Source organism: Eurosta solidaginis, chromosome 3, assembly GCF_040869045.1.
Source record: "Eurosta solidaginis isolate ZX-2024a chromosome 3, ASM4086904v1, whole genome shotgun sequence".
Classification (NCBI taxonomy): Eukaryota; Metazoa; Arthropoda; class Insecta; order Diptera; family Tephritidae; genus Eurosta; species Eurosta solidaginis.
Genome location: NC_090321.1, coordinates 79,223,902 through 79,251,836, shown reverse-complemented (window position 1 = coordinate 79,251,836; position 27,935 = coordinate 79,223,902). Strand labels below are relative to the sequence as shown.

Genomic DNA, 27,935 nt, shown 5'->3' with positions numbered 1-27,935 from the left:
GATGATGGCAATAAGTTAACTCGAGTTTAACACTGCCAGATCGACAACTTATGCTTAGCTTAAACTTCAGTTAAAGTAGACTAAAAACTACAAAATAAGTTTAAGCGTAGTTTAACTGACAAACTGAGTTGAACTTGTTCTGAAAAACCTTTACAGCTCATAAATAAGAATGAACAAGTGTAGCTTGTGAAGAAAGAAAGTAAAATAAAATGAAGGCGTGACAAAAGAAAGTGGCTCAGGCGTTGCTTCGTAAGCGACCTTTTTTAATTTTTTCTAGATAAGCAAAAAATAAAAGTTCAAAAAACAATAAAAACCATTTAAATTGCCAAAATGGATCAGTCAACGTGACTTTTGAAGCGTCAAATTAAAACCGAAATTTGCGTACTTGTTTGCACTATTAAAGGTGTGTCAAAAGGCCGTAAAAATAATAAATTATAAATAATTTGAAATAAAAGATAAGGGTGTGTTCAGCATGGGCAGAAACACCTTTTTTCATGTGCTAAGCAATCAGCAAACAGTGGCTTAAAAATGTGTGTCAATAGTTCAAGTTTAAAACGTGGCTTGTTTGCTAATTTTTCTTTCTGGCAACAATGTTTGGTGATTCGATATTTCTCATTCACTTGTTAAATTATTTTTCTTTTCTCTTTGTTGTATGTTTTTAATTTATTTGCTATTTAAGCATGCACATTTCAATGGCGACATCTATAATAGGGTCTACACACAGTGAGTCAGAGTCAAGAGTCAGTTTCGATATGTTAGTGAAAATATTTTAGTATTAGTCACATAGACATGACTCTGGCTGACTCGTGAAAATCAGAATGAGTTTGATTTAGACGGCGAGTCATATACATGTTACACAGTTTACTCGCGAGTCAGACGCATCGTGTGTAGACCCTATAACCATTTAATGACAATTGATATAATTTACAATTAATTTCTAAATGTAGCTAATGTGAAGATGATAGATGTGAACAACATAATCAAGTGAGTTGAAGCACATCGGCGACAATGCGATTTCACGAATTTGTTCGCAAAGACATTTCCCGCGAGATTCTCAATATTTAATTTAGCGCCTCATTCAATAATGCTAAACGAATATTCGTTTCGGAGGCGAACAAAAATGATAGAGAATACCACTGCTAGCCGAAATCGCTAATTGACAATTCGTTCGTCTGAACTACCGTTCGTTTAGAAATTTTTCTAATTGTTTCATCTGTCTCAAATGTTTGCTCTGTGTTCTTATTGTAGTCAGTCGATACTGCATAGCAAGCACACATTCACATCCACATTCTGGGAACTAAATTCCTGATGGAAGACTTCTCTCCAAAAACTCTGTGTACGGAGAGTCTTTCGCCGTGAAAACGCGTGCAGTGAAACATGACGTGTTCCGCGTTTTCCAATTCGGTGGGACACTGTGGACAGAAAGGATCCTCCTCTATCCTATGCTTATATAGATATTCCTTGAAACCGCCGTGTCCGCTCAAAATCTGTGTGAGGTGGTAGTTCGCTATATTCGAACTAGCATGAAGGCCCAGCTCCCTTTTCTCGATTCTTCCCACCTAACTATTGTTTGTGACCTTGCGCTTATCTTGGTATCTTCAGATGGTTGGCCGATTGCAATGCCATACAGATCGGCGATTTCACATGAGAGTAGATCTACTGGGATTTTCCGAGATAAATCATGGGTCGCGTCGTCGGACGCTGTCCGATAAGCACATGCGAATTGCATAACAGTAATACGGCAGGCTGCTAGTGTATCTTTTTGGTGGGCCATTTTAGATCTGTGTATAGAAAGCCCTGGAACGCCGAGAATATGGCCCAGATAATCTTCTGGAAAATGCTGGGGCTTTCAACAATGCCTCGAGACTTGCATTCACCGACAGTCTCAACTCGATTGAGATACATGCGGCCTTAACAAATTGGATTCGCAAGAATTTCGCAATGTAGTCTATGCAAGGCAAAAACAATTTTTAAACAGAGGAACGCCATAGGGTGGGGAATTATCACTAAGGCTTTGGACCCATCATCAACCCATTGCTTTGGCGGTTCAGAAGAGGACCAGACATACTCACGCCGCATGCAGATGACGTTTCAGTCATCATACGCGGCAGATGTTCGGGATGCAGGGGCTTCGGGATGTATGTAAATGCATGGGCATGTGGAACCGGGTTAACCGCCAACGCGGCAAAAAACCGATTTAGATTATTTTCGACGAAATATGAGGTTCCTTATTGAACTAATCCTAAGAAATTACATGAAAAAATATCTGGATATTATACCAGACTGTAAGTTGCCTTGGAAGCTTCATGCCAAAGAGAAAGCGAAGGAAGCGGTCAGTTCAACTTAACCTAACTTTTCTAATTTTATTCGGTTGAAAAATCTCTAAATAGACACTTGTAGACAACTCTGCTCCAAAACAAAAGGATTACAAAATCTACGTTTAAACTTGTTGCTGAAAATTTAACAAATATAAAATTTCATTTGTGAAAAGTGATGAAAGTCATAGATTGTTTCAAGTATCCGAGTAAAGTCCTTTCTATTAAAATTTACGTCAAAAGACCACACCCAAATTGAAAGAGCTCTGAAGTTTATATATAACCAATTACACAACGCGAGCTTAAACTTCTCGCCGCCATTGTTCCGTCAATTACCATGTGACATCTATTCATTTGCAAAAAAAGCTATATTAACCATAAAAAATATGTAGTTTGATGACCCAGTTACATGCCAACAAACACGAACCATATCCAACCAAATACATATATTGGCTATATGACATGACTAACATACATAACATAATTTGCTGTACTCAACCATACTGCATAGCTTTTCCACATTTCCATACCAAACCAATCTAACTCATTTCAAGTTAACTCAGCCATGTCAATAAAGTTGACGAACAACCACAACAACGTTAACATCAATAATTATTGCTCACACGTGGAAAATTATTTTAAATTGCTGTGCGGTGGTCCTCAACCAAACACTTGACAGTCACTCTTAGCCTTATAATGGCCATCTGCAAGTCGTTTCACTCGTGTTGAGCCGTGCGGTCACCGTATATTTAAATTTATTACCATGCTATTTACTCATGAGTTGGTGATTTCAATTGTCCACCCAGCAGAGAAATTTAGAACTATTCAAAAGAAGTTATTGGTTAACAGCCATAATGGCCGATTACATTCAACACGACGATCACAGACCACAATCACTATAAAGCAAACCTTAAAGACAACCGTAGCCGTCTGTCCATCTCTATGTTTGTATGCAAACTAGTTCATCAAAATTTGAGATATCTTGATAAAATTTGGTGAGCGGGTATATTTAAATGTCCGAATAGACATTTGTCGGAACCTGCCGCATCGGACTAATAAATATCCCTCATACAACCGATTTTTCAGAAAAGAGGATTTTTGTCATATCTTCCTCAATTTTTTAGATTGAATCTTCAAACTTCATCACATGCTTTTGCATATTGCACATATTGTTGTCTGAAAAAATGAATGAGATCGGTCGTATATATAGCATATATCCCCCACAACCGATTGTTCAGATTGTTCAGGTTTTCGTAATTTCTGCCCGATTTAGTAAAATCAACAAATCTGTTCTGTTGTTCTTGACTTAACGGAGATTCGGTGAAATTGATCGAATTACGGTTAATTCGACCGAGTTCTTTGTCAAGCGAACAAATTAGGTTAACACAACTGATCTCACTAATCATTTCAACAGCGATCAACAGTCAATACATGTGCAAATTTCAAAGAGAATTTTACGCTCACTGCGCTCTCTACTTTGTACTTATGACGATGGTGCCACTTGTTAAAAAAAAACACCAAAATAAGAAAACCACCAAATCGAAAAAACACACACAATGTGAAAACAACAAAAAACTAGTTTTTCAGTTATCAATACAAAACGAAAAAAACCCTTTTTTAATTTACTATGCAAAAAATTATGAGATACCGGGACATATATTTATCGGGTACAATTTTGCAACTTCTCCTCCAAGCGAAATGCAAAATCGCGCCCTCTTGTTGCAAAAGTTTTGTTTGAACGAACAGGATTTTTCCAAAGTTAGTAACATTTTGTTCAAGTTTTTACGAATTTTCACTCACGCAAACGAATCTAATAAGATAATAAAAAACATCCTTTTTAATGTTGATGTTTCCGACAACATAAAAATTTAAGTTGTTTTGGAATCGCTTCAAATTAAATTGTTACGAAAATTAAACTTGCCGAATTACATGTTAAGTTACTCCAGTGGTGAATTACCTTCCTGATATTTGATTCTTTACTTTTCTATAACTAACAAGTTCTCTATTTAAAATGTTATGTCAAACATTTATACTACAAGTTTTGTTCGAAACAATCAAGTGTGGCATCTACATGCGAGAGAAGAAATTGAGAATGAGCTGAGCTGCAACTGAAAGAATTGAGAAACAGTTTTGTGACTACTACTATAAAACTATAAATTACTTAAATAAATTATAAAATATAAAATTTGGTGAAAGTGTGTTTAATAAAACAAAATAATAAAGTGTATAATGTTTAACGTGTGCCAGCATATTTGATGTGTGCCCAATTGAAGTTCGTTTAGTAAGTACCACCGTGGTGTGATGGTAGCGTGCTCCACCTACTACTTCGAATGCCCTAGGTTCACACCTCGGGCAAAGCAACATCAAAATTTTAGAAACAAGGTTTTTCAAGTAGAAGACAATTTTTCTAAGCGGAGTCGCCCCTCGGCAGTGTTTGGCATGAAAAGCTCCAGTGAAAACTCATCTGCCTCGCAGATGCCGTTCGGAGTCGGCATAAAACCAGTAGCTCCCGTCCCGCCAATTTGTAGGAAAAATTGAAAAGGAGCACGACGCAAATTGGAAAGAAGCTCGGCCTTAGATCTCTTCGGAGTTTATCGCGCCTTACATTTATTTTTAGTAAGTGCGTACATATGTATAGATATCTAGAAGCATTCGTATTTATGTATTCACATATTTACGTATTTATGTATGTGGCAACATAGGTACTTTCGTACAAAGCTGTCGCAACAACTTTTTTGTTCATTTGACTACTAAAACGGTAAATTACGAATCAACGATTTGTGCGCAGTTGATTCTACATCTTGTTGCGATGGATAAAAGTTGACAGAAGTTTCGGTTGAATTGACCCGTATTTCGGTTGATTTTACTAGTCTTTTTCTTTCAGTGCAGAACTTTACCATATGCTTTCGTATATATCATTTATTGTTGTCTGAAAATATGATAGAGATCGGTGGTATATATATTATATACCCCATATAAACTGTCATTTCCGCCCCCTTTTTAACGGCTAGAAGCTTCAAATTTCATCAAATACTTAAGTTTACGTCATATATTGTTGAGATAAGTGATTTATGATAATAGCTATTTCATGCAGACCACAAAAAGCGTGAAAGTTTGCATCCTCACACAAAGTACCCAACTATTTTGTATATATCTTAAAAATCGCTAGGTATGTATATCTGTTCACTATATATTTCATATCTTATACATCCGATGATTTGGATATTACGAATGGGATAAGATTATTGTTCAGCCCCATTCATGAAAGGAATGAAGTCTTCGCCACAGCCGAACACAGTCCCGTCCTTACTTTTTTTATTATTCAGATACTTGGGCCAACCCTCTTGACATTTGCACTTCATATTTTATTTCTAATTTTATTAATAGTTGAGAAAGCAGAACAAACAAGTAGGGAAGGCTAAGTTCGGGTGTAACCGAACATTACATACTCAGCTGAGAGCTATGGAGACAAAATAAGGGAAAATCACCATGTAGGAAAATGAACCTAGGGCAACCCTGGAATGTGCTTGTATGACAAGGATATCAAATGGAAGGTATTAAGGAGTATTTAAAGAGGGTGAAATAGTTCTATAGGTGGACGCCATTTAGGGATATCGCTATAAAGGTGGAACAGGGGTGACTCTAGAATTTGTTTGTACGATATGGGTATCAAATGAAATGTGTTAATGAGTATTTTAAAAGGGAGTGGGCCTTAGTTCTATAGGTGCACGCCTTTTCCAGATATCGACATAAAGGTGGACCAGGGGTGGCTCTATAATGTGTTTGTACGATATCGGTATCAAATTAAAGGTATTAATGGGGGTTTTAAAGGGGATTGTGAAGGCGTTTTCGAGATATCAACCAAAATGTGGACCATGGTGACCCAGAACATCATCTGTCGGGTACCGCTAATTTATTTATATATGTAATACGTCGAACAGTATGCCTGCCATGATTCCAAGGGCTTTTGATTTCGCCCTGCAGAACTTTTTCATTTTCTTCTACTTAATATGGTAGGTTCCCACCCATTTTACGAGTTTTTTTTTCTAAAATTATATTTTGCGTCAATAAACCAACCCAATTACCATGTTTCATCCCTTTTTTCGTATTTGGTATACAATTATAGCATTTTTTTAATTTTTCGTGATTTTCGATATCGAAAAAGTGGGCGTGGTCATAGTCAGATTTCGGCCATTCCTTATACCAATACAAAGTGAGTTCAGATAAGTACGTGAACTGAGTTTAGTAATGATATATCGATTTTTGCTCAAGTTATCGTGTTAACGGCCGAGCGGAAGGACAGAAGGTCGACTGTGTAAAAAAACTGGGCGTGGCTTCAACCGATTCTGCCCTTTTTCACAGAAAACAATTATCGTCCTAGAATCTAAGCCCCTACCAAATTTCATAAGGATTGGTAAATGTTTGTTCGCCTTATAGCATTAAAAGTATTCTAGACAAATTAAATGAAAAAGGGCGGAGCCACGCCCATTTTGAAATTTTCTTTTATTTTTGTATTTTGTTGCACCATATCATTACTGGAGTTGAATGTTGACATAACTTACTTATATACTGTAAGGATATTAAAAGTTTTGGTAAAATTCTCGATTCCTTTATACCTGTACAACCAACCGTTATCCAATGAAAGTTATTATACTCTGTGAGCTCTGCTCAACTGAGTATAAAAAAAGTCGAGTGTGCTATGCGTGATTGAAAAGCAAATACAATTGTCGTTTTATTTTAGAAAAACTTTAAGGCTTACAGAAAAAAAGTGCGCTTAAGCATATATGACACTAGTTTATTTTTGCTTGGATTCCAAGCTAAAAAAACTGACGAAACTTTATCGGAACTTCAAAACACAAAAACAATTTCTATCATGAAAAAGCGAGACCACTATTCCCCCAAAATTAGTAAGTTTGACATGTTTTTGTTTATGTTGTACATTTTATTGTTACATTAACACTTTTAACAATAAAAACAATGCAAATAACACGCGAAAATTGTTTCGGTCCCTAGTGGTTCACTTTTTTCACAAGAAAGTTTATTTTAGTTGTGTTTTTATGCACCAAGTTTTCAAACTAAAAACAAAATTTTCATGTGTCAGAAAAAAATTAAGAAAAAACGGCCGAATGTCAAAAAAACCTATCGAAATACAAACTGGCTCGTTTGTTTTTAATGAACTAGATTGTATTTTCCTTGTATTTCGTAAGTTTTTTGAAATATAGTTTACACACTTACACCAGTACTGAACCCGTATTAGGAGGGAGTGCGACAAAAAATTTAAGGTAAAATACAAGAAAAAATACACGAAAATAAAGTAGTGTCATATAGGTATTAATAAAACTCATATTTTGTTTCAAAACATTCTCAAATTAGTACATAGCACATATATTCACCTGAAATAACAAAAGTTCATAATTAACTTTTTCTTAGTTAAACATTTGTAGTTCTACGGGTTTTTTTGTCACTTGATGATAACGAAATTAATGACAAGATACGACCTTGTCCATTTTTTCATTATTATCGGGTGCTCATATTTTATGAACGTTGATTTGGTGATCTTTTCATTATAGTATATAGTTATAACTCAAGTACCCAGTATGTGAACCGTTTCTACAGATATACATTTTTGTATATGGTTAGCTTACCAACGAATTAAATTTACGAATACGAAATTAGCAGTAAGCAATGCTAATCAAAGCTCGTCAAATAAATTCTCTTTTTTTTATTTTCGATAATTTAAGAAAAAAACTTCTTTGAATTTTGTAACTGAAACTATGCAAACCAATATCAAAAACGTTTTCAAAAAAAAAAATTGTTTACAAAGTGTGAACAACTTTTTTTAAAGAAGAAAATTGTAAGAGACCTATAATGTATTGGGCTAACAGCACACCCGAAAAACCGCAAAGAACTCCTCGTGAAAAGTTCGAAAATATTGTTTTTTTTTTAAATTGTTTTTGCAATTGGTTTGCGTGCTTTGAGTTAAGAAATTCTTAGAATTTTTTTCTTAATATAACAAAAATAAAAAAAAATAAAAAATAAGGTGACTGTCTTCGGCTATATAGTATATATAGTGAACAGATGTGCATACCTAAACGATTTTTAAGATAAATATAAAATAAAAAATGGCAAAAAACCCCCTTATCTGAGCTATCGGTTGTATGGGATATATATTATATATAGCTCCGATCGATATGATTTTTACAGGAAATCTTCTTTGATATATTAGAATATATATCACCAAGTTTCACGTTTTTATATTGGAAACTAAGAGAGAAATTGCCAAAAATCTTTCTGTCTGAACGATCGGTTGTATGGGATATATACTATATATAGCTCCGATCAAAGTGATTTTTTCAAAAAATCTTCTATGATATATTAGAATAAATATCACCAAGTTTAACGTTTTTATATTGGAAACTAAGGGAGAAATGGCTAAAAATCTTTCTATCTGAACGATCGGTTGTATGGGATATATACTATGTATAGCTCCGATCAAAGTGATTTTTTCAGAAAATCTTCTATGATATATTAAAATATATATCACCGAGTTTCACGTTTATACTTTCTAAATTAAGGGAGAAATGGCCAAAAATCTTTCTATCTGAACGATCGGTTGTATGGGATATAACTATATATAGTTCCCTTATATGAGTTAACCGGGAATTTATCGCTTTAAATGTATGAAAACATTTATTTCAAGCAACTTTGTCCGTCCTGATGTCACGTTGTTTAAATTTTTCCCAAATTATTAAATAAATTATATATAGTTCCGTTCAAAGTGATTTTTTCAGGATATCTTCTATGATATATTAGAATATAGTATATCACCGAGTTTCACATTTATACTTTCTAAATTGCGGCAGGAATGACCAAAATCGTCTTATCTGAACGATCGGTTGTATGGGAGATATATGTTATAGTGGTCCGATCCTACCGGATACGACAAATGTCTAATACAATACAAAAATACACCCTTGTGCCAAATTTCATTGAGATATCTCAAAATTTGTGGGACTAATTTGCGTTCAAACAGACAGACGGACGGACGGACAGGCGGACATGGCTATATCAACTCAGTTCGTCGCCCTGATCAATTCGGTATACTTAATGATGAGTCTATCTTCTATATTTCTCAACGTTACAAACATTGGACCAAAGTTAATATACCATTTCATGTTCATGAAAGGTATAATAACTGAATTTAAATTGCCACATCTATTTTTCTGTTCGCTGCTGTATTCGCAATAAAGTACTGTCGTTTTGATGGGCTTTGATCACTACCCTCCTTTTGGAACATACTGCCGACTTTTTCATTGAGCTATCGCTGTGATCCGGTCGTCTTTTGATAATAATATGGCAAGACATTCCAAGTGTAATTTTCATAAGAAGATAGCCTTCAAAATTTGTCTGATCTATAAATTAGAGCTTTCTCGCAAGTCTCGCCTTCTTGCGAGATTCTCGAATTACTCGTAAGGCTCGCGAGCTTCTCGAAATTCAATTTAATCGATTAATTGGCTGTTTTATATAGAGCTTACGATTTCTTCTCGAGAACAAGCGAAAATGTCTACTAAACCACATGTAAAAATCATCGAAATGTATAGAATACTGTCAATGCAGCTACTGAATTGAAAGACGAGAAGCTCGCGAGTATTACGAGCATTTCGAGATTCGAGAATCTTCCAAGACCCCCCAGCTGGTTAGGGGGTCAGAATATACCCGCGGTAGGTATGCCTGTCGTAAGAGGCCACTAAAATACCAGATTCAAGGGGCTGTGTAGCGCAACCCTTTCAGATTGCCAGCGCAATATATAGCTTCACCAAACCCAATTGTCAGCCTTATTTTCCGCGGTGAATCCTGTTTCACTAACAGACGTTGCTCTGGCGAACCCAAGCTCCTCATGGAACTTGGGGGTGGGGAGGGAGGGATGGCCTAAAGGTTTAATGTGGCCATATAAATCGTTCCCGAGATGGTCGGGCTAGCACCTTAATGGTGCTGTGTTGGCGGAGCTACCGGATCTGTATCCGGCAAAGGACCATCACATCGATAACACTCCCCAAAGCCTTCGGGGAGAAACCTTATCGCTACAACAACAACAACAACAGAATCTCCCGAGAAGCCGTGTTCTCGATGTCTTGTTAAAAAATAAAATATTGTGAACAAAATGATATGTATAATGAATATGTTTTGAGTTAAGTGTCATTGGAAAGCAATATAATCAACAAAAAAGTCACAATTAAAAAAAACCAAGTGTATAAATACTGTCCATACAGCGATTAAGTTTATGTCGAGAATCTCGCGAGAAGTCGAGTTCTCGATTTCTCAGGTCTCAAAGATCTCGCTTGTGTTCGAGAAGAAATCGTAATCTCTACTTTATGTTCACTAAAGTCTGAAGCTCTAATGACGTAATTTCCATATTACGTTTACTTAATGAACCTTCATGAAATGTCAATATGTTAACATGAAAAAAAAAAACATTCGATAATTTGCTTTTATTCGCCCATTCGTTATCAGTAGCGATAAACACTCGACATTGTCCGTCCGGTTGGGCAAATATCAACCGATAATAATTTGTTGTTCTATTTGTTTATTGCAATTTGGGCAAGGCAATTATTATCGGACATGAAAACGTTACCATATTTAGACTTGCTGTGTGCTCGAGAGGCGAGCAAAAACGCCAAATCAAAGTGGCAGTGAAAAAATAACAAAAGTGAAGTGTTCAGAATTGTTGATAGCTAATCAACAACTTTGGCCTGACATTAGTCAAATTTAAATAAAGTCCTAGAGACTCACCCGAAAATCACTTGAAAACCGATCGCGATATTTCTATTCTCGTACGAGTTTTCTAGTTATCTCGACCCGTGCGCCACCTGGCGAATATTTTTCTCCTTTTAATGCATATCCACTTTGCTCTGATCTAATTTGGACGAGTTTTTTTTTAAATTTCACCAGCCGTGCGCCACCCAGCGAAATTTGTTTCCCTCATACTGCATAGTCATCGGGTTATGAAGCTTTTTCAAAGTTTCAAGACCCTAGCTCCACGGAAAGTTACTCTGAAATTGATTGCAATTTACCTCAATATATACAAAAATGGAGCAAACCTAATGCACTTAAAGGAAGTAAAAATCATTAAAACAGCTCATTAAAACTAGCAAATGCCTCGCAAACTAATAGGTCGGAACAGGTCGCCTCAAAACATGCATACGTACCGCACAACGCTTCTTTTTTTTAGTTCTCAGTGGACGCTTCTCTGGTTTGAAATTGAAACCAATTTTTTCGCACTCATTTTCACAAAAGCCGGGACATAGTCTAAATTTTGAATATTTGGTTTCATATTCAGTCTCAATTTTTGACCGTGTATGTACCGTATATATGAAAAAACGATTTTTTCTAGTCTTACGCCTTCAGGCGGTAATGCTTACGTCAAAAATATCTTATGTAAACTTTGGTTCCGATTGGAGTGGGCAGCTAAGATTGCTGTAAGTATGGGACTCAACAAATTGAAGGTCAATTGTTGGATTTTCAATATCAAAAATCGAGTATGCTATAGTTGGTGATATCGCATATAAGTTTTTCTTGCAATTGGAAATGGTTTAGCCATGTTTTTCATGGATCCAAGCTCAGATTATCATATAACGACTCAACATATTGCGACGAATATTAGTATCCCTAAGCGATACTACCATCACTAAGCTGATACTAAGCAGCCAATCGTATGTACGTAAACAATTCAATCATCATCTACACACATACGTACAAGGCAACAGAGAGATACTCATAAACACGTGTATTCATCAGCCGAAGTAGTACACGCATACGGCTATGCGAGAGGCTATAAACTACAAATACACATGCATATAGCTGGTAACCAAGTAGAAGATTCTAGAAGGAGAAGCGTCTAGACATTTGGAGAAATTTGCGGACAAGGCAACATAGAGTATAAAAGCAAAGCAAGCTGAGTAGTCAGTTCAGTTTGATTTAAACACGCTATCAGTTGCGAAGTGAAGTATAATTGTACTACTCCCAAAGTAATCTAATAAAGACTATTTTGCATTACTGAATATTGGAGTTATTTATTCGACAATTTAGCAATTCAAACGTTTGCAGAAGGTGTAAAATAAGCGGAGTTTACCTAAATTCGTTACAATATTAAAACCTGAGCTTTATCACAGTGCGACACCTCTTAACTTAAATCGCCCCAAGTATTTATATATTTATTTATTGTAAATCGCCGGCTATAGTATTATCGATTTTGGGTATTAGAAATCAAAAACTTCAGTTTGAAATTAATGAGTCTCCATAGAGAATAGAGATATTTGACTTTGGCATTACCGTTTGAAAGGAGCGACTCAACGAAATCGGAAAGTTTTGTATAATGACCACCATAATATACCCACTAGCAAAGCACACTATCTATCATTGACTTTTTTAAATTCACACGCGCTACAAGCAAACATAATTAAATATACGTATCTAATTCGGGTTATAAATAAAATGTACTGAATTTGCAAAAAAAAACCAGGACACGTGCAATTTAGTAGAAAGTTGGCGCAAAAGTTCATATATGAACACAACAGCTCATATACCACATAAGACAGTGAAATTTGATTGATGATATTTGACTCGACTCAAACTCTATTGTGTTATTGCGTTAACTACTTACATATTTTGGCATATGCAGAAACTTCAGCTTGAGGAGAAGTAAACGCTTCTCTCCTAATTTATTCACCTTTTTGAGATGATTTAGTTTAAATGACAGTAATGACTACGTATGCCTTCATAGTGAGTCTCTTATCAAAATTATTGCAAAACAGCAAAACCAAACAAAGAGAAATGATTCATCTCATTACGATTAATATTCTTTCTCAATCAAAATATATTTCTCGGAGGGTGGCAATTCTAGTTCTATGAAGTGATAAAATGAAAAAAAAAAATCATGCATTTGTACACTTCGCAGAACTGGAATTGCCCCATTCCTATAATATGACCCAGCAAGCTAAGGCAAGGTTTGTGGTCATGCATATACTGAGATAATCTTAACCAGTAATTAAATAATTCGATTTCCTATTAAATATTTTCCTTTCGATTAACGACAATTATGAACCAATTCTAGAGATATCGATAGCGTTTCCTAGATCTAGAGATGGTTTTAGGGTATAGTCCTTATATGAAAGAAAGCGTATGTAAAAGAGTAAATAAGACGTCCGAGCGACAATTATACTTTATCTATTTTCTAAGGATGGGACACGAGTGAGAGTGTGTATTAACTTGTGTAGTAGAGTTGGATTTTTTAGTTCAATGAAAAGATTAGTTCACTTCTAGTTCGTTCAGTTCGGATCACCTAATTGAACTATTGTTCAACCACATATGCCGCCAGGAAAACCTATTGAAATTCGGCAGTACTTGCATTTCATTTTGTTTTCTTCACGACTTTCTTTAAAGTGCTTCCATATTTCACTTCGCATTGGCATTTGAAACAAATCATTATGTATTAAGCACACATTTTTCTAGTTAAATTTATGAAAGCAAAATGGAAACACTTACTATTACATTTGAAATATGTTACGGTCTGCTGCTACGGTATATGGCTGCGATCTACTTGAGAGCGTGTTCACGGGAACACACCTAGCGATGTGGCAAAGGTTGCGATGAAAAATATCGGAAAAGAAGGGAACAGACAGACCGGCCATGACGAGAAAAATTTTTCTCTTCTAGCATGAGTTTCCGCCCGATACACACCAGAAAAGTGATATTTGCTATATCTTTGCAGAAAAAGTAAAAAAAAATATTACCGAAGTTACAGAAAGATATCGGCAACGTTATCAATCAATCTGCAGGAAAATAAAAGTGATCAAAAAGGACAACATTTGGCAATAGTTTTATAATACATTTCTTTACTATCAACTATAAAAAGCAGAACTTCCATTTTATGTTCAATCAATCATATCTTACTAAGTATAAAATATACGAATTTTGCTGAACGCATTAAAAACAGCGAGGAGTCTCACTACAATTGAAAAATTTGTTCACACATTTGCAAGCGGTTATGTGTACATGAATGTGGATGCAGTAGAATTACAACCACCTGTGGCAAACACTTTATATGCTCATGTGCCCGTTGAAACGGCAACAACAACAAACCGGGGAATTTTTTTAAATTAATTGCAACTTTATAAAATCGATTTTGTATTGAATACGTAAAACGGTCTTTGGCAACATGAACGTATTGGCACAAATAACAAATGGTAAGATTCAACAACAACAGCCAAGGAATTGAAGCGGCAGTATCAACAACATCAACAACAGCAAGTTCAACCGCAGCAGCAAAGGCCGCTACCTATAGGCCCAACGAAATAAGCCGGGCACACCCAGAGCCGGCCACCTCAACCAGAACAACTACCGCAATAACCACATAAAGGGGTGAGTCCGTTCCAAAGCCCCTTGAGTGGAGCTTACATACACTCCTAGGTACACGTACATAAGGGTAGGCACACGAAACATGATATACGACACTAACACTATTTACATCTAATCGCCACCCATTTACACGTATGATTAGCTACCTAAATTGGGTATAGTTATGTGCATATATAGACATATACCCAATTAGAGTGCGCGTTGAGTGCAGCCACCTAGACAATATACCAAGGTGCGTAGTGAGTAGGGGTATATGTATATATAAGCATATGACCACTTAGGTTGCACATATGTATGCAACCCCCCCCTTATGAAATACTTGCCTAAGTTTAGTCAGCTGGAGAATGCCAGCCGTTGTATTACGTTTGAATTCCACCACTATTGTACCTTTGCGTTAAATACGCAAAACTAATGCTATGCTTTGTGTTAACCCTAAATAAAATTTCGCATATGTCCTGGCTATGCCAATTTCGTATAGAATTTTCTGACTAAGATTAGGTAAGGTTTGCATTAACGAAAGACAACCAAGAAGGCATACCCAATTTGGAAATTTCGGATTATTAAATTTAAAGTCAAAATAAATACGATTAAAGATTCGATATCAGATGCATATGCATGATGATAAATACCTTGACTATGTATGTATATTTAGCCTTAAAGGACTAGACATGCCAATTTGTATGTTATATACACATACTTGAAATGTAAAAGTTAAATATAATATTTAAAAAGTGTCAAATTATTTTTATTTGTTCTTATTGAAAATTAGTATATTCATACATACATATGTATATTGGAGTTTTCTGTATTTTTCAACTTCGCAAGTAAACATGTTTTAGATGATTAATTTAGAAAAGTCGGTCTGTATTTCCCCGATGGTATAGCGCGCCTAGTATTTATTTATTTTTTATATATTTTAAATTTTAAATAAAAGCCTAATTTACACCGTACACCTAAATAAAAATGTAAATTTTAAGTACAGACGTTGAAGTATTGCGTCAAACGCTAAACGTTTATTGGTCAATTCTAACCTGCATATGTTTCAGGGTATTTTGAAGAAAGTTCGTAGTTTAAAACAAGAGATTTGTAAGAACAAATAGGTCTGTCTTTACGTATAACTAAGCATATTCATTTAAAACAATGCTATTCGACATATGCCCACAACAAAGTGAGCAGGTATAAGGAAGCTTCCATGTATACCCCTGCCTACCCTCCAATTGGGATGGTCTACTTTTTTTTTGAATTCAGTACCAAAGTAAATGTGACCTGGATCTAAATCAAGTTTATATCAAAAGGAATGAATATATGTACATACCTTTTTTTCTTACTAATCACTCCTAGTGAACCTCCCTTTTGTACGGCATCATTTAGTTCACTTTAATGTACCTAGCTGTAAACTTATATAAATTTAATCATAATCCTAAGTAATAAGCCGTAATGAAAATGAAGTATAAATAAATTTGTAATTGAAATGGGAATGCTGGCGTCGCCAATTATTTAGAAGGCATAAGGTAAGACAGGTAAGGGGCCACCGAAAGATTAGGTGCGTCGGTGGCCATGGTTATTTGAGGGTGGGATAAAGCACCGGGCGTCGCAACACCACCCGCGGCGCCCCCTATGTATATTCGGCCCTTTTCTTTTTTATTTTTAATTTTTTCAGCTTTTTTGTTATTGTTTGGTTTTTCAGCGGTTTTTTTTTGAATTTGATTTTCAGAGTAGTAACCGGTCATGTCCGGTTCGGTAATTTTTTCTTGCGTCAGTTTTTTTTATTTTTTTTTTGAATTTGAATTTAAATTTTGGAATGTTAACGGTCTGTCCGTGACATCCGGTTCAGCCGGATGTTGTTTTATTTTGTATTGATAAGCGTTTTGAGTCGGTCTCTGCGCTTCTGCCAGGTTTTTGAATTTGACAGCTGCTCGTTTTGATAGGCATGATAGGAACATTTTTCTGCTTATGGCGCAGGAACAGTAAGGTTGGCAAGGACCCGCCCCAGCCGACAATGACTAGCCACTGTGCACCACCACATCATGCCGACCGCCTTCCTTACTGATTCCATCATAGATGCGTAACCATAACAGATGGCGCCCAACGGGATTTGGTGCCCGAAGCGCTGTCGCGCTGGTCATTTTGGTCAACTTGTGAAGTTGACCATCCCATCAGTCCGAGGTGTGCAGCCGCAGGAGCAGCCACCTGCGTTGCGGTGGGATGGTTGGACGGATCAAGTTGTCCAGAATGATCATCGTTGACTGTTGCTGAGGGCGCCATAACAGATGGCGCCCAACGGGATTTGGTGCCCGAGGCGCTGTCGCGCTGGCCATTCCGGGTCAACTTGTGAAGTTGACCATCCCACCAGTCCGAGGTGAGCAGCCGCAGGAGCAGCCACCTGCGTTGCGGTGGGATGGTTAGATGGATCAAGTTGTCCGGAGTGATCATCGTTGACAGTTGCTGAGGGCGCCATAACAGATGGCGCCCAACGTGATTTGGTGCCCGAGGCGCTGTCGCGCTGGTCGTTTTGGTCAACTTGTGAAGTTGACCATCCCATCAGTCCGAGGTGTGCAGCCGCAGGAGCAGCCACCTGCGTTGCGGTGGGATGGTTGGACGGATCAAGTTGTCCAGAATGATCATCGATGACAGTTGCTGAGGGCGCCATAACAGATGGCGCCCAACGTGGCACCTGAGGCGCTGGCCGCGGGGGTCAGTCGGGTCAACCTGTGAGGTTGACCATCCCACCAGTCCGAGTGAGCAGCCACAGAAGCTGCCACCTACGTTGCGGTGGGATGGTTGGACGGATCAGGTTGTCCGGGCTGGTCATCGGGGGCAGTGGCTGACGGAGCCACGTGACTTAACGTCAGTTATCGGGATTTTGTATTCACCCGATGAGGCAGTGCTGCACGCACTTTATTTTTTTTTGTAGTTGGGGTTTTTATTTTCCCGGAATGTTGTCCGTTAGTCGGCTAAGGAATAATTTTGTCCGCTAATTGGGTTTAAATTTTTTTTTTGTAAAGTAGTTTTTTTTGTTTCCTTGCCGAATTTTGTATCGTCTTGGTATGAGTGTGTGAGTATATGTGTTGTAGGACCCCAGCTCATCCCACGTCTCAGGTGGCAACACATAGTGCCACCTGGATTGTGACGGGTTGAGCTGGGATTCAGAGTGGCACCCCTTCCTGTCCCACCAGACTGGGGGAGCGGTCTCGAAACCGCTCCACCCATTGCGGCGGAGGCAGGAGGGGTGTCCAGCGAGAATGGACGGGAGGCCTCAACACCCCCAACCAGTCCCAGGGGCAAGCCCCTGGAGACTGCCCCTGCGTTGCGGCTGGGTGTGTTGGGACTAACCTGTGCGTGTAGGACATTGACCCTAGTGGCCCCAACCAGTCCCAGAGGCAGGTCCTTAAGACCCCCTTATGCGTTGCGGTTGGGAGCACTAGGGACAAGAATGAATGAGTTTGTGTTTTTTTTTGATTTTTTTTTGGAGCCCGAGTGCCTTCGGGGAACAGGAGATGTCAGCGTTCCCATTGAGTATCCAACATTTTTTTTTGGCCTTCTGTGGGGGCGATGACCACTAGCCTTTTGGAGTTTGGACGAGTTCTCCTTTATCAAAATGTCTACCCAAATTTTTTTTTGGCCTTCTGTGGGGGCGATAACCACTAGCCTTTCGGAGTTTGGACGAGTTCTCCATATCAAAATGTCTATACTCATTTTTTTTTTGTCTTGCCTTTTGTGGGGGCGATAACCACTGAAACCTTTCGGAGTTTTGACGAGTTCTCCATAACAAATGTCTAATTGCCGCAAAGCCCTTTTAAACTAGGAAACAGAATTAATTCCCAAATTTGACTTAACTTTTTTTTGATGGCCCCATGTTGCCCGGCTAGCTTCGTAGTAGGACTTTGAGACTCTTATCTCAGGGGTGAGTCGTGCCCCACGTTGATTGGCATTGGAGGCCCCTGGCAGTGGCTTCCCACAGCGGATCCGGTTTCCTGTTCGCTCCATCGTCGGGCCTTCTAAGCGAAGCAGGTTTGTTACGGTCTGCTGCTACGGTATATGGCTGCGATCTACTTGAGAGCGTGTTCACGGGAACACACCTAGCGATGTGGCAAAGGTTGCGATGAAAAATATCGGAAAAGAAGGGAACAGACAGACCGGCCATGACGAGAAAAATTTTTCTCTTCTAGCATGAGTTTCCGCCCGATACACACCAGAAAAGTGATATTTGCTATATCTTTGCAGAAAAAGTAAAAAAAAATATTACCGAAGTTACAGAAAGATATCGGCAACGTTATCAATCAATCTGCAGGAAAATAAAAGTGATCAAAAAGGACAACATTTGGCAATAGTTTTATAATACATTTCTTTACTATCAACTATAAAAAGCAGAACTTCCATTTTATGTTCAATCAATCATATCTTACTAAGTATAAAATATACGAATTTTGCTGAACGCATTAAAAACAGCGAGGAGTCTCACTACAATTGAAAAATTTGTTCACACATTTGCAAGCGGTTATGTGTACATGAATGTGGATGCAGTAGAATTACAACCACCTGTGGCAAACACTTTATATGCTCATGTGCCCGTTGAAACGGCAACAACAACAAACCGGGGAATTTTTTTAAATTAATTGCAACTTTATAAAATCGATTTTGTATTGAATACGTAAAACGGTCTTTGGCAACATGAACGTATTGGCACAAATAACAAATGGTAAGATTCAACAACAACAGCCAAGGAATTGAAGCGGCAGTATCAACAACATCAACAACAGCAAGTTCAACCGCAGCAGCAAAGGCCGCTACCTATAGGCCCAACGAAATAAGCCGGGCACACCCAGAGCCGGCCACCTCAACCAGAACAACTACCGCAATAACCACATAAAGGGGTGAGTCCGTTCCAAAGCCCCTTGAGTGGAGCTTACATACACTCCTAGGTACACGTACATAAGGGTAGGCACACGAAACATGATATACGACACTAACACTATTTACATCTAATCGCCACCCATTTACACGTATGATTAGCTACCTAAATTGGGTATAGTTATGTGCATATATAGACATATACCCAATTAGAGTGCGCGTTGAGTGCAGCCACCTAGACAATATACCAAGGTGCGTAGTGAGTAGGGGTATATGTATATATAAGCATATGACCACTTAGGTTGCACATATGTATGCAACCCCCCCCTTATGAAATACTTGCCTAAGTTTAGTCAGCTGGAGAATGCCAGCCGTTGTATTACGTTTGAATTCCACCACTATTGTACCTTTGCGTTAAATACGCAAAACTAATGCTATGCTTTGTGTTAACCCTAAATAAAATTTCGCATATGTCCTGGCTATGCCAATTTCGTATAGAATTTTCTGACTAAGATTAGGTAAGGTTTGCATTAACGAAAGACAACCAAGAAGGCATACCCAATTTGGAAATTTCGGATTATTAAATTTAAAGTCAAAATAAATACGATTAAAGATTCGATATCAGATGCATATGCATGATGATAAATACCTTGACTATGTATGTATATTTAGCCTTAAAGGACTAGACATGCCAATTTGTATGTTATATACACATACTTGAAATGTAAAAGTTAAATATAATATTTAAAAAGTGTCAAATTATTTTTATTTGTTCTTATTGAAAATTAGTATATTCATACATACATATGTATATTGGAGTTTTCTGTATTTTTCAACTTCGCAAGTAAACATGTTTTAGATGATTAATTTAGAAAAGTCGGTCTGTATTTCCCCGATGGTATAGCGCGCCTAGTATTTATTTATTTTTTATATATTTTAAATTTTAAATAAAAGCCTAATTTACACCGTACACCTAAATAAAAATGTAAATTTTAAGTACAGACGTTGAAGTATTGCGTCAAACGCTAAACGTTTATTGGTCAATTCTAACCTGCATATGTTTCAGGGTATTTTGAAGAAAGTTCGTAGTTTAAAACAAGAGATTTGTAAGAACAAATAGGTCTGTCTTTACGTATAACTAAGCATATTCATTTAAAACAATGCTATTCGACATATGCCCACAACAAAGTGAGCAGGTATAAGGAAGCTTCCATGTATACCCCTGCCTACCCTCCAATTGGGATGGTCTACTTTTTTTTTGAATTCAGTACCAAAGTAAATGTGACCTGGATCTAAATCAAGTTTATATCAAAAGGAATGAATATATGTACATACCTTTTTTTCTTACTAATCACTCCTAGTGAACCTCCCTTTTGTACGGCATCATTTAGTTCACTTTAATGTACCTAGCTGTAAACTTATATAAATTTAATCATAATCCTAAGTAATAAGCCGTAATGAAAATGAAGTATAAATAAATTTGTAATTGAAATGGGAATGCTGGTGTCGCCAATTATTTAGAAGGCATAAGGTAAGACAGGTAAGGGGCCACCGAAAGATTAGGTGCGTCGGTGGCCATGGTTATTTGAGGGTGGGATAAAGCACCGGGCGTCGCAACACCACCCGCGGCGCCCCCTATGTATATTCGGCCCTTTTCTTTTTTATTTTTAATTTTTTCAGCTTTTTTGTTATTGTTTGGTTTTTCAGCGGTTTTTTTTTGAATTTGATTTTCAGAGTAGTAACCGGTCATGTCCGGTTCGGTAATTTTTTCTTGCGTCAGTTTTTTTTATTTTTTTTTTGAATTTGAATTTAAATTTTGGAATGTTAACGGTCTGTCCGTGACATCCGGTTCAGCCGGATGTTGTTTTATTTTGTATTGATAAGCGTTTTGAGTCGGTCTCTGCGCTTCTGCCAGGTTTTTGAATTTGACAGCTGCTCGTTTTGATAGGCATGATAGGAACATTTTTCTGCTTATGGCGCAGGAACAGTAAGGTTGGCAAGGACCCGCCCCAGCCGACAATGACTAGCCACTGTGCACCACCACATCATGCCGACCGCCTTCCTTACTGATTCCATCATAGATGCGTAACCATAACAAATACTAAACTTCTAAAATAAATTATAAAACTTCACAAATTTACGATATGGCGCTAAGCATCGCGAAATTCGATCAGCTGTTTTAACTGTGATAATAAAGTGAGTTGCCATACATTTTGAAATTTTAATTTGCAAAGTTGCCACATAAAAGTTTAGTTCACTTTACTGAACTAACTACCCTACAAGAATACTGACTATCATCTGATTGTCAGCAATGTCACCCTAACGATCAGCGCCTCATACAAACTTTCTATCACAAACTTAAGGGGACTTGCGCAAATGTGATGTAAACAACTGTGTACGTGTGAGTTTTTGTCTCCTTCTTATACACCAAAATGGCCTACTGATTAAGTATATAGCCGTACTGCTCACTCTCATTCCTTTTCCTGGATCAGTGCTGCCACTCTAACTATCAAAAAGTGTCATAATTGATAGTTTACTGTAGATATCAGGTTTGACTGTTATACTATCAAAAATGACCATTGTTATATTCCGCCATAAATGAAACAATGCTTTTTGCTTTTTATTTACTTTATTTCATTACGTATTTAATTTTGTACGTGATGAAAGCATACGTGTTTCTTATTTGTTTAAAATAAATAGTTTTATAAGAATTCGAGTTCAGAATGTTCAATTTAAATTCAGAAAATAACAAAACAACAGCAGAGCGTTTCCTCATGCGGAAACACATTTAAAAATGAATCACCACTAACCACTATTATTTTTCGCGTATCAAATTTTTGAGTGCGCCCCATACATTCCGACAGCTTTTGGTATTTTTTAATATTATTTTCGATTTTTTTTCTTTTAGCATGGAGCTTTGAAATGCTCTCTTTTTCATTTTTTAAACTTATTTTTTATATGGTTTTCGTCGGTTGAAAATGGCGGAATTTAAAAAATAACAAAACAACCGTGATAATCATTTGATTGTCATATGACAGTCAGTAGTGACAATATGATTAAATCGGATAAACTGTTCTCGCATACATAAAATTCCGTTGAGAATTATGTATCTGTCCCACATGCATAATGGTATCTGCCGTATGTTCTTTTGTTCTGTACCAGGTGTCCGAAGCTTTCCCAGTTTGAGTCCTTTTTCATGATTATAGGCTGTCGTTGGGAACATGCGGACATGCGTGAGCGAACAAAGGAACATACATAAATTTGAGTATCAATGTTTACGTCATCGCAGGATCAGCATTGTCAATTACAAGTGTGAGTGGGTTAGTAAAACTATCAGCGTTTCTTGTAGGGTAGCGAACTAGTTCAATTAAAAGATCTAGTTATTTCGTACTTTGTTCAATAGATCCCCAAGCCTATTGTGTAGTGTTGTTCCGATACGAGTAACAATGGGTACATACTCCAGTATTTTTCTCAAGTACCGAGTATTTTTCGTAGATGATTACCTCGTACATGTACCTTCTTTTGGGTATCGAGTACGAGGTATCGATTGCTCAACTCAAATAAATCCTCCTGTATTTTTGTAAATTTTGCTCTGATAATTTCCGCCAAAATTTATAGTTATCATATAAATATGCTTCAAAAATGATATTGCATTCTACAAATTTCTGAGGCCTCTTCAGGATTTGGCGTATCGTACTGATAAGGTCCAAACAGCTCGTAGGGCTTCAGTCTTTCTCTTGAAGGAGTGCTTCCTAAAAATGATAGATTTTGAGAATATTGAGTTCAGCTTATAAACTAGGTCACACAAAAAAATCAAAGTACATTTAAATTAATTAAACCGGCACACAAAACCAAAGTAGTCTGTACATTTTACAAGATTGACGTGAAATTTAAAATTAAATATGGAAATGTACACGAACGAACATAAATTTTCCATAGACTTAAGTGAAATTTTATTTAACGTTATCGTAATCTAATCTTTTTATAAAGGGCAGTTCATTAATGCTCGCAAATCAGTTTCATTTGCGCGCTTTCCATGGTAATGAAACAGTAGCGAGTATGAGCGATTTGCTTTAATAAGTAACGAATTAATTTTCAAAAGTTTTACTGGGCTTTTTAACGTTTACGTTAGGAATAAGTATCGAGTATTCTTCTTCGATATTTATTTTGGTATCGATTACTTTTCTCGGCCCTTTTATATGTGTACAGGCATCGAGTGCAAGTTGGTATCGAAACAACACTAAACTTTTGTGAGTCACAAGACTCAGCTCATTTCCCCATCTCTAATCGCTGCATTCCTGTCCTAGTGACTTGAAAGCGGCTCAACTGCTGTCAGGCATGACAAATTGCATATATGATTAATCGATAATTGTTGCCAAAAATTCGGTATGTATTACAAGTTTCATACTGATTACGAATGTCAGTTGGTAAAACAGAAAAATTTTTACCGATGAGTTTTTAATGAAAGAAACGGTCGTAGGGTTTGTAGACTGTGCGCAGGAGCGACAGCGTAAACCTCTACTTAGAAGTTGCTGGGAAATAAACCCCGTGTCTTAGAGCCATGTGCGCATATAGAATAATTTAGTCATCATGAAAATGCGCTCAAGACTTTTTTACCTGACAAGATAGATGGGTGGGAGCTGCTTTCTCAGTTACTCCATATTGCAGGACAAAATGACTTTGCGCCTGGATACCTATGCGATTTTAACATGTCTATGAGACTTAGCTCCAGCAGCATCTCCGTTACCACCGTTGCACGTTCGGTTGGCTTCAGTATTGCATATACATGCTCAGCCTTCGATTTTGGTATCTTCATCCCCCTAGCAACTTGGAGTCAAATGTGACTTCAAAATATTTCACGGGCGATTTCTCTCATTTTTTCCTCTTACAATAATGATAATATAGTCCTCGTACCTCAAACAGGTTTCCATTGTTTGTAAGGTAATGCAAATATTCGCCCACTACAAGCTAAATCGGAGCGCCAACTCTGTGGTATTTCTGGTTATTGTTTTATTCTGTCCCAATGGAGTTTTCAGCTATCCTTTTGTATGTATGTACGTCGCTGGACTTCTTTTCTCACAACCGCTCAACATTGTTGTAGGAGGCGCCCTCTATGTCTTACAAGTTACTAGGCAGCCCTTATTTAGTCTCTAAAGAACTCTGGAAATGTGGCTGGTGGTACTATACGGTATCGCACCATCGGACCGTACTGTAGGCGTGTTTAGCTTAATGTATTCAGTGAATTAATCTCATTATTGAAAATTTTTTTTATTGAACAAAATTTGGTAGACTAATTGGTCTAAAGGACCTCGTCGTTGTGAATGGAAAGGTTTTTTGGTTTTTGGAATAAAGACTAGTGCGAGGCTGCCCCTCGTAATTCTTATTAGTTATGTATCTAATCAGTTTCTCCCACAGCTGCAGAAGTAGATATATCCTATTTTTCCTATAAATTTGTATCGCTCAAAGGGCCATATTGCCTATCTGACTCTGCTGAATGCTAGTCGCCTGTTTAAGATTGGCGGAGAACTCCATGCTCCGTCAAGCTTACGAGACATAAGGGAAGTGGGATGCTAACAGTATGTAGTGTGTCATCATGGGGATTTACCGTAAGGCTCATTTCTCTTTCCTCCACATTGTTCCATATCAAAACGTAATAGGTTCACTTAGCCCTTTTTTTCTTTTCAATTACTATCTAACCTACTTAAACATTTTTATTGTTACTGAGACCTTCCTTTTCTCAATTAATTTCGTTTATTTTCAAGAAACTCTTCGAGTGTCAATTCTTGCGTTTTGGTAGGGAGCTCCCCATGTAATCACATAGAAGATTTAAAGCCCTTTCTCCTCCCTTTTTCCTCTACTTCTAAAAAACTACCGTGGATGGGCAGTGCCACATTTTAAAAATAATCCTACTTCCGAAAGCTCTTCGTATTGAATCATGAGTATTAATAATTCCAAGGCGGAAGAAAAATGGTGCGTCTATCAAAAGATATTCACAAAAAGTCAAAGCATGACCCTGAACATCTCCGAAACCGTGTTTTTGTGCAGAAAACCTCTCTATTTTGGCGGCCTTCGTAGGCGCTTGTAAAAAGACTACTCCAACACCGACTTGGGATCGAAATTAAATCCGCGCCAAACACCTAAACAATTTTTTACTGTGTACAACAAAATTATCAAAATTACAACAACCACATGATAATTTTCAACTATTATTGTCAAGATTATTGGTTTCAAGACTCGTCTTTGGACGCGTATTAGCAGTCGACCGTTGTTCAAGACTTTTACCCTTTAAAAATTAATTGTAGTTAGGTCTGTTTGTTATTTTGACGTCTATGCTTAAGATATCACACTTGATATATTTGCTTTTATCCTTGTCCTTAGAAATTAGCCTTTACTGTTTCCTGCGAAAAAAAATTTCCTGCTGGAATGAGCTTCGAAAAACAGCTGTTCTCTATTTGACTTCAAAAACTTTGTCATTCTTCAATTCTCATATTTTCCAATTTTGTTAAAAATTAAATAAATAAAAACTTTAAAAGTAATTTTTCGACCATAAATTTGCAGTTTATTAAACAAAATAAAAATACAAAATGTTAGTAATTAAAGTCCACAACAAATTCTAATCATAGTCTATCAATATATCTTTTTTACTTCCAGAACCGAAACGTCGCCGCTTCCACCCGCTGCGCAATCTCCGCCGCATCTTTCGTCGTCGCACCATCACCAGCGTCACTGATACGCCACCGAACGCTAATTCCACCAATACATTACCACCGCCCACCAGCAGCACCAGCGAAAAGAATTTGCGCAGCGCCACACTTTCTTCGATATCGTCAGTGGTCTCAGCTTCATCGCCATCATCACCACTAACCCAACAACAACTGCAGGACGCATATTCGTCGCAATCGCTGCCAAAATCAAAATCTTATTCTATTGGTGGTATCGGTGGCAGCGCTGGTTGTGATAGCGTTGGTACTGTTAACACTGGTAGCGCATCCAAATCACCACATCGAGATGCATTGTTGGCATCGGCATTAGGAATTAAACATAAACATTTACAAACAAAACAACAATTGACGCAACAGCTACAACAACAATTAGACGAAGCAGTGCATGAAAGTAGTGAAATGTACACAACAACATCGTCTATGTATCATCATCATCAACATCAACAGGTGGGCAGTAGTGGTGGTGTGCTCTTCCAGCCACCACATTCAGTACGACAGTCGCTGGGCGTGGCTGTTTTGCCAAGCGCCATGAACCGTAGCTTCTATGCTGAGCGTCAGAAGTTACGCAGTGTTGATGATTCATCGCAAGAGTTGGACAGTAGTGGCAACGATAGTGGCAGCGCCACCGGCACCACAAGTGTCAATAATACGAGCGGTACAAGCGGTACAAGCGGTACAAGCGGTGGTCGAACGAATGGCTGTGCAAGCAATGAGATGACTGATAGTCAACGCAGCCTCAGTGAGGGGCGTTTAGTGGATAGGTGAGTGTTATATGAGTTCATAAACATTGCATACTCACATTTGCGGTTTTAAGGGTTATGTAATTTTGAGTAGTTCGAATTGTAGGAAATTAATCCTGCATAATGTACAATTAGATTTCATTCTGCTGTGCTTAGTTTCTACGTAATCAAAGTGTCGTTTTGGTAAAGGATGTTTGGGCACCAACACTTATCTTTACTTTACAGAGCATTCGTGCCGATTACTTGCATGTTTTATTTTATTTCCACATTTCCTAAACCTGTTAGCACAAATTATTTAAAACAAGTACTTTTTGTTCGAGGTCTCTTGTCTCATGTCTTTACTTTAGATTATATGTTTATAACCGGACTAAGTGTGTGTCAAAGTTTGGGCTGAAGCAGAAGACACAGGGGGCACTGTAACTAGCCCCGTTTTAATACCACCAAAAAATACCATTAGGCTTCCTCTTATAGCAAATTTTGAGGACTATAGACGAGTTGTCGACTTGATATCGAAGTGCAATAAATTTGATGTAGATAAAAAAGCTTATGACTGAGCTACTGATTTTTCATTGACGAGTTATCGGTTTGTTATTAAAAAGTTATAGATTCGATATTTATTGAGCAATTAACTTTATGTTACCACAAGCTATCGACAGGTTAAGACTTTTTATCAATAATTTATTGATTTATTATCGAAAAGTTACCGAGTATTTGTAGAAATAATTATTTAATAATTTTTTATGGGCATTTTCTCAATTTTATATCGGCGTATTATCGATTTGCTGTCGATTGTTCATCAGTTTGTTACGAAACAGATCCCGATAAAATTTCACTACAAAAGTGATGACACATCTCTAACTCAGCTACAACAAACCGATGAGAAACAAATAAGA

At 37.4% G+C, this 27,935-nt stretch overlaps 1 protein-coding gene across 6 annotated transcripts in view; it reads left to right on the top strand.

Moving 5' to 3' along the window:
- LOC137244052 (serine-rich adhesin for platelets) overlaps positions 1-27,935 on the top strand; it is a 403,539-nt gene that overhangs the window by 297,799 nt on the left and 77,805 nt on the right. For all 6 annotated transcript variants that reach the window (XM_067772531.1, XM_067772529.1, XM_067772530.1 and 3 more), the window contains one exon: positions 26,232-27,063. In XM_067772531.1, the coding sequence (XP_067628632.1) occupies positions 26,232-27,063 (832 nt within the window). The remainder of the gene's footprint in view (positions 1-26,231; positions 27,064-27,935) is intronic.